This window comes from Rhipicephalus sanguineus, chromosome 2 (genome assembly GCF_013339695.2).
Source record: "Rhipicephalus sanguineus isolate Rsan-2018 chromosome 2, BIME_Rsan_1.4, whole genome shotgun sequence".
Lineage (NCBI taxonomy): Eukaryota > Metazoa > Arthropoda > Arachnida > Ixodida > Ixodidae > Rhipicephalus > Rhipicephalus sanguineus.
Window position 1 is genome coordinate 153,700,371 of NC_051177.1, and position 13,181 is coordinate 153,713,551.

The 13,181-nt window shown below is 47.3% G+C and overlaps 1 protein-coding gene and 1 non-coding gene across 2 annotated transcripts; one reads left to right on the forward strand and one right to left on the reverse strand.

Moving 5' to 3' along the window:
• The first annotated feature begins 1,892 nt into the window (after nucleotides 1-1,892).
• On the forward strand, nucleotides 1,893-1,964 carry Trnak-cuu (transfer RNA lysine (anticodon CUU)). The gene has a single exon. It is a non-coding gene; the product is annotated as a tRNA-Lys (tRNA).
• Nucleotides 1,965-5,265: 3,301 nt separating this feature from the next.
• Nucleotides 5,266-6,147, reverse strand: LOC119381336 (uncharacterized). The gene has a single exon (XM_037649217.1). It carries the CDS (start codon nucleotides 6,145-6,147, stop codon nucleotides 5,575-5,577), a length of 573 nt encoding a protein of 190 aa, XP_037505145.1. The 3' UTR covers nucleotides 5,266-5,574.
• Nucleotides 6,148-13,181: the final 7,034 nt, after the last annotated feature.

Consider the following 13,181-nt stretch of genomic DNA (forward strand, 5'->3'; position numbering starts at 1 on the left):
CCCGCACAGCATGACTTTCGTAGGGTTACTCTTGCGAAACCCATCTAGCCCTCTTTGTCCAGGATTTGTATGCAAATCTTGACACTAACGAGCAGATTGACGCAATATTTTTGGAGTTCTCGAAAGCGTTTGACATGGTACCTCACAACCGGCTGCTAATGAAGCTTAGGTCCTTAAACATACATCCTGACTTAGTATCTGGGATTGAGGAATGTCTAAGTAACCACTCCCAGTTTGTCTCCATCGATGAAGTAAACTCTAGTCCCCTGCCAGTAACATCAGGTATCCCCCAAGGCTCGGTACACGGGCCCTTCCCTTCTTAATAATATTAACGACCCAGCTTCGCATGTCTCCTCCTGTATCCGTTCATTTGCCGACGACTGCGTAATCTGTTGCTCGATCGCCAACCCCACTGGTCAAACCGTTGCCCAAGATGATCCACGTGCAAGAATGGTATTTCCTATGGCTTATGAAACTTAATTCTAACAAATGCAAAGCCGTTTCATCCTACCGCCGCCACAACCTATTTCTGTCCCCTTATGCAATTGCTAACGATACCCTCGAACAAGTGCAGTCATTCAAGTATCTCGGTGTCACCCTATACAATGATCTCAACTGGCGCGCGCCATACTGCTAACATTATATCATCTGCAAACAAATCTGTAGGTTTCCTGAAACGCCACCTTCGGCACGCCCCAAAGAATGTCAAGCCACCCGTCACGGTGGTCTAGTGGTTAAGGTGCTCGGCTGCTGACCCGCAAGTCGAGAGATGGAATCCCGGCCGCGGCGGCCGCATTTTCGATGAAATCTGCCAGAACGAGACCCTCGCTATGAATGAAGGAAAGATGATGAATTTTAAGGGCGCGCTTTTCTTTGTTGGTGTTATGCGAGGTGGTATGCGAGCGATTATTGGTCAGCTGCCAGATCTTAAAAAGATCACGTGCTACATGACGCCAACCGGCAGAAAAAAAAGTCACGTCATACCCACGAATTGAATCATGTTAGAGGAGCTTGCTCGGAGATGATCGGGTAACCCGTGAATTCTCCGTACAAATTCCTCTGTCGTCACAGTCGCTCAAACGTTTCGAGAAGTCGGTCCCAGCGCAGTTCCGCGCCACAAAGCGTCAAGAACGCGTGGGGCTTTCCCAACTGGCGAATCATAGTGAAGAGTTCTTTTCGACGGTCTTGCCAGTGTTGAACCGTGTTGGGTATGCCCCGCATGAACGTCAGGTTTCTGTTGAGTACGTAGTCGAGGAACTCGCGTCCACCCGTCTCGAACTGCTGCCACGTGAATGCATTGGTGGCGGCGTTGGTTTTGAACGTCATGGTCTTGTTGGAAACTTTGTGCCTCATTACTTTCATGGCCATGTAGAGCACGTGCTCCGGTCCCACTCCACGGTGATTGGTTCGGCGGATCTCGCTGCTCGCCTTGGTGAATGGTGTTGCTCGAGGCCCGGTGATTTGACGAGGTACGCCCAAGTAGATTTGTGAGAAGGACAGTTCTTCGGCCTCAATCTCGCTGCTCTTTGAGGAGTATACTCCTCAAAGAGCAGCGAGATTGGCGTTTGACCTTCGCCGGATGCCAGATGGAGACTGCGAGCGCCTGTCATTAACCCGCGCAGTTGTTGTTCGTCGGCGCCGAGAGGACGCACCGAGTGTGTAGCGGAGTGTGCCTCTAGCGGGAGTAATGAGAACTAGCGGATGCGGTGCTATGGACAAGGCGCGAGCATAAGAAGCAAGCTCCTAAAAGAGTGTCCGGTTAACGTGCCTGCCTTCTCCCTTTTGTATTCCTTCCTTCCTTCCGCACTCGCTGCCATGGCGGTGATTGGCGCTGACTAACACTCCTAGGTTTAACTGCATACATACCCCATAAAGTGGACGAGAGGATGACCGCCGCTGTAGCTCAGTGGTAGAGCATCGGACGCTTTATTCGAAGGTCGCAGGTTCGGTCCCTGCCGGCGGCGAGTTATCTTTTCATCCACTTTACTTTCTTCGCATATATATCCTAATTGCTACGAATAACATCCCTATACTTTCCTTGGCATTATTGTCTGTTAGTTCTCGTCAATATCTGTTGTTGCCGTTCCTGGATAGGTATACAGTGAAACCTCGGTGATACGATCACAGCTTATAGGAATTTTGGGGTGATACGAATTTTTCGTTGGTCGCGGCCAAGGCCCATTGGCCTGCTGTATAATGAAGTACGGTTGCTTGCGAACCGATTTTCACCCAGCGACGTTTGATACGAACGTATACGCTGCCGTCCCAGGTACGAAGAGGCGCAGTCTGCGCTGTCGCGGAAGACGCGCCAAGCACGTGCGAGCGCCGGAACGCAACCGTGGGCATGCGCGCCGCACCACCAAGTCGTCACAATCACGGTGTAAGAAAAATACATTTCTTACGGCCAGAATAAACCTTCAGAGACGCGTCATGGCCTCCGAGATTGTGTGCGCGAATCTTTGAGGCTCTTATGTGCCTTCGTGTTTGGATTACAGGACATTAGCGCCATGCTTTTTTTAACACGTCGACGCGGGCTGCTGTCGTTGTACTGTGTTTACACGTGCCTGCCTCGTGCATCAAACATCCTATGAAAGGTGGACGAGGACGGAAAGAAGGCGAGTACGGTCTTGGCGAAGGAGTCAGACCTCACAACGTCAACATGCGCGACCGTTGAGGTCGCACTTGTGCGGGCACGGCCGTAAATCTCCCAAAAAACATTTCCAACACCTCCGCAACAGCAAAATCATAACACAGGACAGTGGTTCTGCAATATTGTGGCCTTGATCCATCGCGTCAAAGCGCTTCTTCCCTCACTTTCGCTGCAGTACTCGGGTGTCATGCAAAAAAGCATACTAAAATTTGCAAGGGGCTACTGCTGTCGCGGGTCACAACGCACCTGGTCATTAATTAAATACGCGCGTACGTGCCGTATATTTACGAGTGCTGGTATGATTTCCGACATCTAAAAACATAACTGACAATCATTCAGGGTTCTTCCTGACGTTGCTGCGGCCGTGAAAAACAATAAATGAAAATGTACGCCAGCTTTCATTTGTAGGATGCTAATTTTCCATGCTTTCTGGTGATACGAATTTCGGATGATACGAATATTTTTGGTGGTCACGTGAGATTCGTGTCACCGAGGTTTCACTGTAAACTGTCAGTCACATGTGGCGCACACACGCATGCCGCGGCCCGTGGTATACGGGTATGTGTCACACGCCTCTGGAGGAAAGGCTTTGACCCCTTACGCGACAGGATTTTCACGTTATTCATGTTATGACCATACAGTCGTATTCGTCAACCCTCTTACCCTCCCGTAGCAATCTTGGTCTACACCAAGATAAAGGAGCGATCACGAGAGCACCCCGACGTAGGCGGCTAGATAGATAGATAGATAGATAGATAGATAGATAGATAGATAGATAGATAGATAGATAGATAGATAGATAGATAGATAGATAGATAGATAGATAGATAGATAGATAGATAGATAGATAGATAGATAGATAGATAGATAGATAGATAGATAGATAGATAGATAGATAGATAGATAGATAGATAGATAGATAGATAGATAGATAGATAGATAGATAGATAGATAGATAGATAGATAGATAGATAGATAGATAGATAGATAGATAGATAGATAGATAGATAGATAGATAGATAGATAGAAACAAACGCTGAAAGTTCCTTTGGTTCGCTGAGAAATTATTCGCATTTAAGAGTTTCACGCATGTCGTATTCATTGTGATGACAGGCGCTCAATTAGGCAAGTTCCTGCGACCGAAGCATCTGTGCACTCTTATTTGGCTCCTGGGGATTTCGCACATGAGCAGCATAAAGCTATTCCTTGTGAGTAAAAAAATCAACGCCTCTGCACGCAGTGAGGATTTGATACCCTGGATTTTCGCTCTACATTGTCCTGTGTATCCAGGATCAATTGCATGCTGAACAAAGGTGTGAGGCTGTGTCCACAGCGCTTTCCTTCCCGTTGCCCCGAAATACTTCCTATCGACGTACTGGCGGTATTAAGGTCGAGAGAAAATAACCAAGACAAATATGAGCATATAATGAACATCGATACAATAAGAATACTTCTGTGGATAGTTTCTATTATTGGCCTTGTTATGTTGCCGTTTCTGTTACGGTACCGAGTTTTACATCATTGCGTTCTTGACGTGCGTGTACGTCAAGCAAAGTGTGATACTGTGGTAGAGTATGTACTACATTTTTCAACAATCATTAAGGATGTTCAAAGGAGTCGTTAGACTTATGCACTGCTCCTAATGGAATCAGACAATGTGAAATGTGCGCGTATTAAGAATATTGCCACGGGGCTCTGTTTTCTGTTTTTGTTGATTTACGTGACATAGTGAGGTATAATTTACCACTGGTTTATGCTCTGTATGTCTACCGTTTTCTTACCTTCGCCTCCAGTCCCTTAAATATCATGTCCACATTGAAAAGCGTGTTATTTATTTACATAGCTTTTGTGCAATGCTCCTTGCCGCTGGCAAAACAAGAAACGGTATACATCAATGAGGAGGAAGAAGCGTCACACTACAATAAGATTTCACACAATCATTCAAATACAATCTTATGTAATATTAGGATGAAATCTAATGGAACGGCTGACAGGGAGAAAAAGCGATTTGTCGTAGAATACACGAGTAAAGATAGCCCTGTCCGAAACGACACTTCTACCTTCAATATTAATGAGAACTAACGGACAATAATGCCAAGGATAGGCATTAATGGCTGTTAGTTCTAACTGTTAGTGCCTAACCGAGAAAAAACGAGCCCCCAAAATTCCCCTTCTTTCGTTCACTTCTACCTTCACTGCGATGTGGCGACGATGAAAAATTGCACATACCATGCGAGGTATACAGAAACTCTCTTTTAAAAAAGCATGTAACTGCGATATAAAATTGGTGGCTTTCTTGAAGTGCTGCAGTCTCCATACCTTACAGGTGACCTGCAAATGACCGTAATATTTGGTACGGAAGGGCCGAGGCATACGTTTCCCATTCGCCTGATGGGAGCGGGCGACAGCCGTTGGAGACGTTGGAGGTTGCGAGTGGGGGTAGTGAAGGGCGGTGGAAGCCAGGCCGAAGAAAGTGCATTTAGGGTGAGGTACACAACATGAATCTGTCATTGTCGGGATCCAGATTTCGAGGCTTCTTTGGGCAAGGTTCCTTCCATAATTTCACGTCTGGAACAACGTACAGCCTACAATTAGGGACGCTACCATATGCGGTCGGGTGAGAGGAAAGAGGAGAAGGGAAGGGGGAGGGGGTCGAGTGCCTTTTTTACTCCTCCGTAACGGACGCCTCCGTGGAAGCATATAGGACATACATTCCCTCAAGGCGACCCTCGCTAGCAATCTGTGTCATTGTTTAAACGACCGCACACAAGCATTAAATTACCGATCTAGTGATCTCCGCGCCTACTTTTGCTATTAATAACTTAACGCGAGTTTCCAGCAAGCTACAAAGCATATCCTTTTTCTTGTTGCAATTACGTCGTCAATTATCGTGAAGTTAGCGGATAGTTGAAATTCGTCGCCCTTCAAGACGCGTTCAGCTTCTTTACGTGGTACCAGACGAAGTAACCTTCTGTCGCAAAACAGATTCCCTTGCCAAACCACAGGAACGCAATTACGTAAGGAAAGCACGGCGAAGTCCAGATTCCTCGTTCGTACACGAATATCGCCAGTGGGAGGAAGTGCGCTCCCGTCACAAGAACGGCTCCCCACGGATTCTTGAATCCATTGGCGTAGATAGCGCGGATCCAGCGCGGATGGTGGCGGGCGTCTTTCTTCCAGTCAGTGCCGGCTTCTCGGTAGTTGCACAGCAAGCCCAGCCATTCAATGGACGAGATGAAACCTCCGAACCGCGGCCACACGAGGCTCCACAGCATGGCCCGGGCGCCGAGGTCGACGCTGACGTCGAGGAGAGTGCCGAACGCCGAAGCCTGACCCAGCAGGCGAGCTGCCCAGCCGTCCACGCCGTCTAAGAGCACGGAGACGAAGAACAGCAGCGCGAACCAGCGGTCGTCGTTGACCAGGAGCCAGGCGTACGCCACGATGGCCATGCGCAGGTACCCGATCAGATTGGGAACGTAGAGGAACACGCTCGTCATCCTGTGTTGTCACTCTGCAAAAGGTGCCCCTGCAATGAAAACTGCAAGAAACGGGTGGGAAGCGCAGTGTCATTCTAATTTTAAGCTTAAGTGAGGTAGCTGCAAAACGTGCTCCGACAAATGTGAACAACGAAAGAACCGACAAGGAGAGAAGGTAAATAAATGTTCTTAAAGCGCTATTAAAAATTCATTCTTACAGCTGGAAGGTACGCACTCTCACTCTATGCCCCTGTGAACGGGCCTGACGGTGTGTTGCCAGGATTTGATTACGTAGAGAAAAAAAAGAATAGCTGTGTTTAGTGAGTGACTGGCCTGCATGTGGTTTGAGACCAGGAAAACCTGCAGCATGCACCACATGAAACGTGAAGCTAGATAAAAAAATGCCCCCCCCCTCCCCGAAGGGAATCGTGAGGAAATGCGAATGTATTTCTTGCGCCGAGAGTACGCGGCGTAGTAATTTTAATGGCGTAAAGCTGGACAAATCGACGCGCTCAAGTGTCTCCCTTTTGGGCGCCTCTTTCAACGAACGCTTCCTGCGTGCGTTCGTAATCACCTCAGGGATGTTGTCACTGCTTTCAATGCAGCACAAACGCGTTTAGAACGCGCTGTTTTCAGGCTGTGCCAAGGCAGCACAAACGCTACAAACGCGTTTCAAGCGCACTACATTGAGGCGGTGGCGCAGGGAGGAGAGAGAGCGAATGGCGAGAGAAGGAGCGGCGAAGCACTACACCTGCCCTCTCCTACACACTCTGCACACACGCGGGAGCTCGGATGCGAGCGCCCTCACACGCCAGAGCCAATGCCACCTAGAAAAAAAATTCAGGCCTGCTCACTGCCGCCGTGACGTCACGCGTCTTGACCGAGTGAGCGAACGCGCGGGAGACAGTGAAGCCATGGCCACTATCGTCTCCTACGAAATGATGAAGCGTTCGCGGCTAGTTTTACATGCGTAACAGCTTTATTTTCCCTTTTGAGTCGGGATTGGCCCTGGCTTAAGGAATGTGTTACGCTTTAAGTCTTTGGTGATTGGTCTGTAAGCGACTTATTATTCCACTTAAAAATAAGAAAAGATTGTGCGCTATCGAAAATGTGACCGATTTGTAAATGCGAAGGTTGATGGCCCCGAAAAGTGACGCAATAAATAAGGCAAGTTTGATTCATACTTCATTCTTTATTTACACACACACACACGCGCACACACGTCACACTGTCCATAAGATGCGCAGAAACTGTTCCTATTTATTTGGTAAACTGAGAAAAATTGTCGGCACTGCGTCCAGAGGTCCAGAGTCAGCCGAGTAGCCCCCATGGGAGCTACTACTGTCGTGCCGGTTCTTGGATCGGTGTACTTGGTAGTCGTCCTTAAGTGTTCTGGCTTGAAATCGAGCTCACACACCTGAAAACCATTTAAGAAAGCGGTTTATCACAGGCTTTCCGCTCCACTGTGATCCTTATTTGCTCAGTTACAAAACAACAAAATCTATGAGGTGTCTACAGGCATCCCAATTCGGCTGACTTGCAGCAGTACACATTTCAAGGAAACAAATTAGGCGAAGGTGCTGGCGAGACTGGCGCGTAATTATAATACCGCAAAAAGTGGTCGGAGCACCGGTCAGAAATACTATGTATACAAAACAGAAGCACGACGCCACGCACCGCCACTGCTTAGCGTTTCTCAGTCAAAAGAAGCCCATGGTGCTACGCGCAAATAGCGAAATGTTTACCGACCCTGAAGGAAAAAAACGCCTGTTCTGAGAATATGGGCACCGTACACTGACCAGAGGGAGCTGCGTTGCTCGCACTGGCCCGTCCCAAGTTCGCTGGCATTGGCCGTTAGGGGCACGCAGAAAACAGACGCGCGAACGCGTCCCCCGTGTATCCCGGCCGCAGTCCGCCCACTCATTCAGAGAGGGAGACGCGCACATCGCGTTCCATTTTGAGCAACCCCCGTCTCATTATTGCGTTTTTTGTCCGCTAGGTTTCGCGTTCTGGCGCTGCAGTCGCACTGGAAAACTCGACTGTACGGTGCCTATACTGCCACGCGCGTTTATTGCTCAATTTTAATGAGTTCGGGGTGCGAGCAGCGGAACTCAAAACGCATCTCTCGCACCGCTTGTGAAGTCGCTTGATTGGAGCATGAAGGTGCGTCTACTTCGTTTCGCCGTCGTTTAGCAGCCAAGCTCACCGCGTCTCGGCAAGACGCGCTCGTCAAAAACGGGAAATCTATGCACTCTCTAGAGAAGCTACATCATCGCTGGGGTGAGCGTCTGCGACGCTTAGCTAAATGTGCCTTATGTAAAGGCTTACGCTAACAAGTCAGAAGTGCACACGGCATTATTTTATCGAAATAATTGAACGTGTTAGAGGTGGTGCCTTTAAAACATCTGAAAAGCAAGTAGCATAGACTACACATACCTTTGAATCACGGAGAGAATGCATATCGATGTCATCCCGATGAACGGCACGCTCTCATTTCGCCTTGGGAGAATGAAACCACTGGAACCTTCGGTACATCGCCAATATCGGCGACACTTGGGCCCACAGCACTGCTCCATTGGGAGAGCTTGCAGCTCTACAACATTCCGTGAACGAAGCACATCACATCACCACGCAGCACTTCACAAACGCAGACCACGGTCTTCAAGCAGACGCCAAAAGAAACACCAGTATACCACGGCAGGCTTCGTCAGGCTTAGCAATCCTGCTCTCTCGAACGGCGTGAGCATGCATGCGCACGTCTACTCAGCAGGAGACGAGGGTCAAAAATGACTGACGTCAGAGGCCATGCCCGGAGTAGTGAGCAGGCCTGAAAATATTCTAGAGGGCGCTGCCAGAGCGCGCTCCTCCTCTCCACTCACTCTCCGCTACTCCGCCCGCACCACCTGCTCCGGTTGCTAGGGGCGAGGATAAGTGCGCGCGCCCGCAGCTGTTGCTATGCGAGAGGGAGTGAGAGCGGAGAGGCGCGCGGACAACGCCGGATGCCTCACGTAGCCCGACTAAGAAATGCATTCGCATTTAAAAACGTCACAGTTTCGCCGCAAGGGCCAATCAATGAATGCGATAGCAAGAAATTGGAATGTCACACGAAGAACGACAAGCAGTTCGATACTTGCAGCGCGCCGCTGAAGCACAAAGAGTACACCCGAACTGCCCGTCTCAAGGGCAGTTTTCAAACTGAAAGAAAATGTAGGAGCATTGCGTGATAGAAAACACGCTTAAGCTCCTTTGATATGTGCGTACCACCCGCGGTAAATGATGTATTAAATAGTAAATGATATAAATAGCTCCCCGTTATTTCGCCGGCGCATGCATGGCGCGTGTTGAATTGTCTAACGCAGCGCGCTGGGGAGCGAGGGGTCGCCGGTTCAAATCGCAGGTCGGGTACGGAATATTTTTCTTCTGCTTTATTTTTCCTTGTGCCTATATATATATATATATATATATATATATATATATATATATATATATATGTCTATGTATATATATACACACATATATATATATATATATATATATATATACGTACACTCATCCGGGACATGACGGCGATGGCAACGGCAAAAATGCGATGAGAGTACAGTATACTGCGTTCACGAAGGATGCATGCAGGTTGGAAACTCTACATTTGCAAATTGACATACACAATTGGAGCCGCAAGGCACACAAGCTCACAGAAAAGGAAAACAAAGCAAATGTATCAGTGCATCTAGAGGTATTAAAAGCAACCGGCGCAACCTGCCTAGATTACAAAATAATACAGCTCATAGGAGAGTAAAACATAATATAATTCTAAAAAAATTCAAAAAACCGAAAAAGAAACAACCCCAGCCCTTCCGAACAATAAAACAGACCATAATCGAGTACAAAACATATAGCAACAGAAAATTTCGGTCTCTCTCTCCCTATACTCGTTCTCCCCTCCTCCTTTTCCTCCTCCTAACCCTCACTTCCCTTTCCCACCACCTTGTGCTACTTACTATACAAGATTGTGCTCAGCTCTGCCAGCATGCCTCGATAGCCGAAGGGTTAGGATGCTCGTATTAACGCGATAGCGTTAAAGAGCTCGTATCGCAGAAATTCCGCCGTCGGCGTCGGGGCCGTTGGTTGTGAGCGAAAAATCATCATCTTGTCCGTGACCGAAAAATCGAAAAAGCTGCAAATAAAATAAATAATAAAAATGTTGGGGTCCGAGTGAGAACCGAACCCAGGCCGTCTGCGTGGCAAGCAGGCGTTCTACCACACAGCCACGCCTCTGCTTGTAGTTGCACTGAAAGTAACTTTCATGCTTCCCAAAAATACGCGTCCTGTATACAGGTGTCACAGTACGAGATGAAATATCGTAGTAATATTGCGTGGTACAAGCGTACATTGCCATCGGGCGTCACACCACGTCAATATCATAACGACTTCGTGGTTTAAAGACAGCCACCCATTACAAAAGGCACACGCATTACTGCGCGTATTCTCTTAAGACCACGTAGTGGGTGCATCGCAATTTCGTAAAAGTCTCTCGCGCATAATTGGTCCTGGTTTAAAGCATGCTACCCATTACATAAGACACGCCTTAGCGCGCGCATTCTGTTAAACACTCGTAGTGTTCGAACTGCGCACTAGGAACACAATATCGCTATCGCGTTCAACTCTTAAAGGCGAAGCTTAAGCGTCCCCCAATTTTCTGATCGTTGGTGCGCGAGTTTTAATCTCGCCTCGGAAAATGTATTTTTTGCCAAGAAATTCGTGTTTTCTCTATCTATTTCTCTCTTGCGCTCCCTCTCTTTCTTTCACTCTCTCTACACCTTCTCTCACCCATCAAGTTATCGCTGCCCTCGCCGGACAAATATGTGCATCTCTTAGCGAAGCGGAAGAGGAAGGCGATTAAGAAGATGGCGCGTGCCGGTTTCTGATGATGATAATGTTCTGTCTACGCTACACGGTCAAAACTCCGCTGCAAAAACAAATAACATTCCGTAATTATTTTCCAAGCCTCGTAAACAAGCACTACATACATTTTACACATATTATCCCCAACTCCGGACTCATGTTCTTGTAATAAAAAATAATGCCTCTTGTCATTGGACAATGAGAGAACTTTGTGAGCGTTTCATGCAACACTCCAAACAAATTAAGAGCGAGACACTAACAACTTTACAGCGACTATTTGCCCGACACACTATACAAGTTTCTCGCACATCAACCTAAGCGTGGCACCTCTTTCCTCGAAATACCTTTAATCTGATTCCATGTGTGTCATGAAAACACAATATTTTCGGGTACTTTTATAGTCGCACTAAAGGTACTCTGACGAGCTAAAACGCAGAACACAAAAAGCTAACAAAGGAAATGCGCTGTAAATACACAAATATTGGGCAAACACCAAACACAAATTTAAAAATGACTATGTGAGTAAGTGACACAAATTTCAGTGTTTCTATTTTACATATTTTTCTCATCCGTATGATCACTGCGCATGTCAATTACATTCTCGAATACTGCTAAGTCTTGGAGTTGCGCGCATCGGGAAAATAAAGCGGCGGTAGTTTGTAGACGGCGCTTGAATTTCCTACTCGCACTAAACTTTATAGTTTATTTGATGTGTCATACTGAGCAACGATGTCCTCTAAAGAGCGAGGAGAAAAATCACGTCGTGGCGTCACAAGTTAACAAGTAAATTTGGTCGACTACAGACTACATTTCAGAACTAGAATTAAATTTTAACGGGATAGCGTTAAAGAGCTCCTTTCGCAGAAATTCCAGTGTCGGCGTCAGTATCGCCGTCGTTGGTTCTCAGCGAGAAATCTGCGTTCTCCATCGCCGAAAAATCGAGGAAAGATGCAAATAAAATAAATAATAAAAATATTTCGTTCGAGTTAGGATCGAAGCCACGCCTTCTGCGTGGCAAGCAGGTGTTCTGCCACAGAGCCATGCCATTACTTCAAGCAGCTTCGAAAAAAAAAACACTTAATATCTTGTAGTGGGCGTCTGCCTAACGCATGCAATATTGCGTGGCAGAAGCGTAGGATCGCACGAGGTGTCAAAACATGTGAATTGCGACACGTTTGGGTTTATAAGGCCTACCCATTACAAAGCACTCAGACATATTTATTCATTGTCATCAGGAAAAGCATCAACAAAGTGAGCAGCTGTGAAGGTTCGCGTGTTGCCTGACGGAAGCGTAGTGGGCCCTTCGCAAGATGAATAATTATGGCGTAGCCGGCAATGCGCAACTCTACTTGCAGTACGCATTCTAGGATAGTTTGAAACGGCCAATGTAACGCGCACAAACGTTTGTTTCCTTTCGACATGATTGAGGCATGCACCGAGAACCGAAGCTAGGCTAGCAATTGAGAAGGCGATGCGCACGGCGCCCTATTACGCTATCGCGTTCTACTGTTGAAAGCAAAGTTCAAGCGTCCTCCAAGTTTTTTATTGATCATAAAATAGACTAGAACGTCCGCTGTGATAAAAGCCATGATACGGTTCGACAAAGTACAGGGGACCGTTACATCGCAGTAACTGTACAAATTTAACTTATTTACGTACATGATATGCCGTGAGAACAGCAAAGATGAAAAAAATGAAAACAAAGATATTTCAAAGGCTACGCCAGTTCATAAATCACGTGAGAATATGAAACCTTAAAGTACGTAATGTAACTGCGTAATCAATTCGCAATGCTCAGTACCATCTATACATAGGTTGTACAATGATTCATACAATGCTTCACGCAATACCTCACAAGAAGAAATTAAGATACCTTGTGTATGCTCCGGCACGGAACCGTCGAGGGCGTTCGAAAATTGCAACGACGGATATCTCGGAGGTTTGAATCAGCAGCCACAAAACCAGCAATCCTCAGAGCGCTTCATACACGAGATCGGGCATGACCTTGTCCGGATGTGCGGGTTGTGAAGAAGCGGCGCAAATGAGGAGGTCACCAGACGTCAGAGGGCAGTGGCGACGCGAAGGCTTCGGGGAAAATATGGCGACGAAAGAGGTTGAAGTTCCAGATGGCGATATTCAAACACGGGGGACGG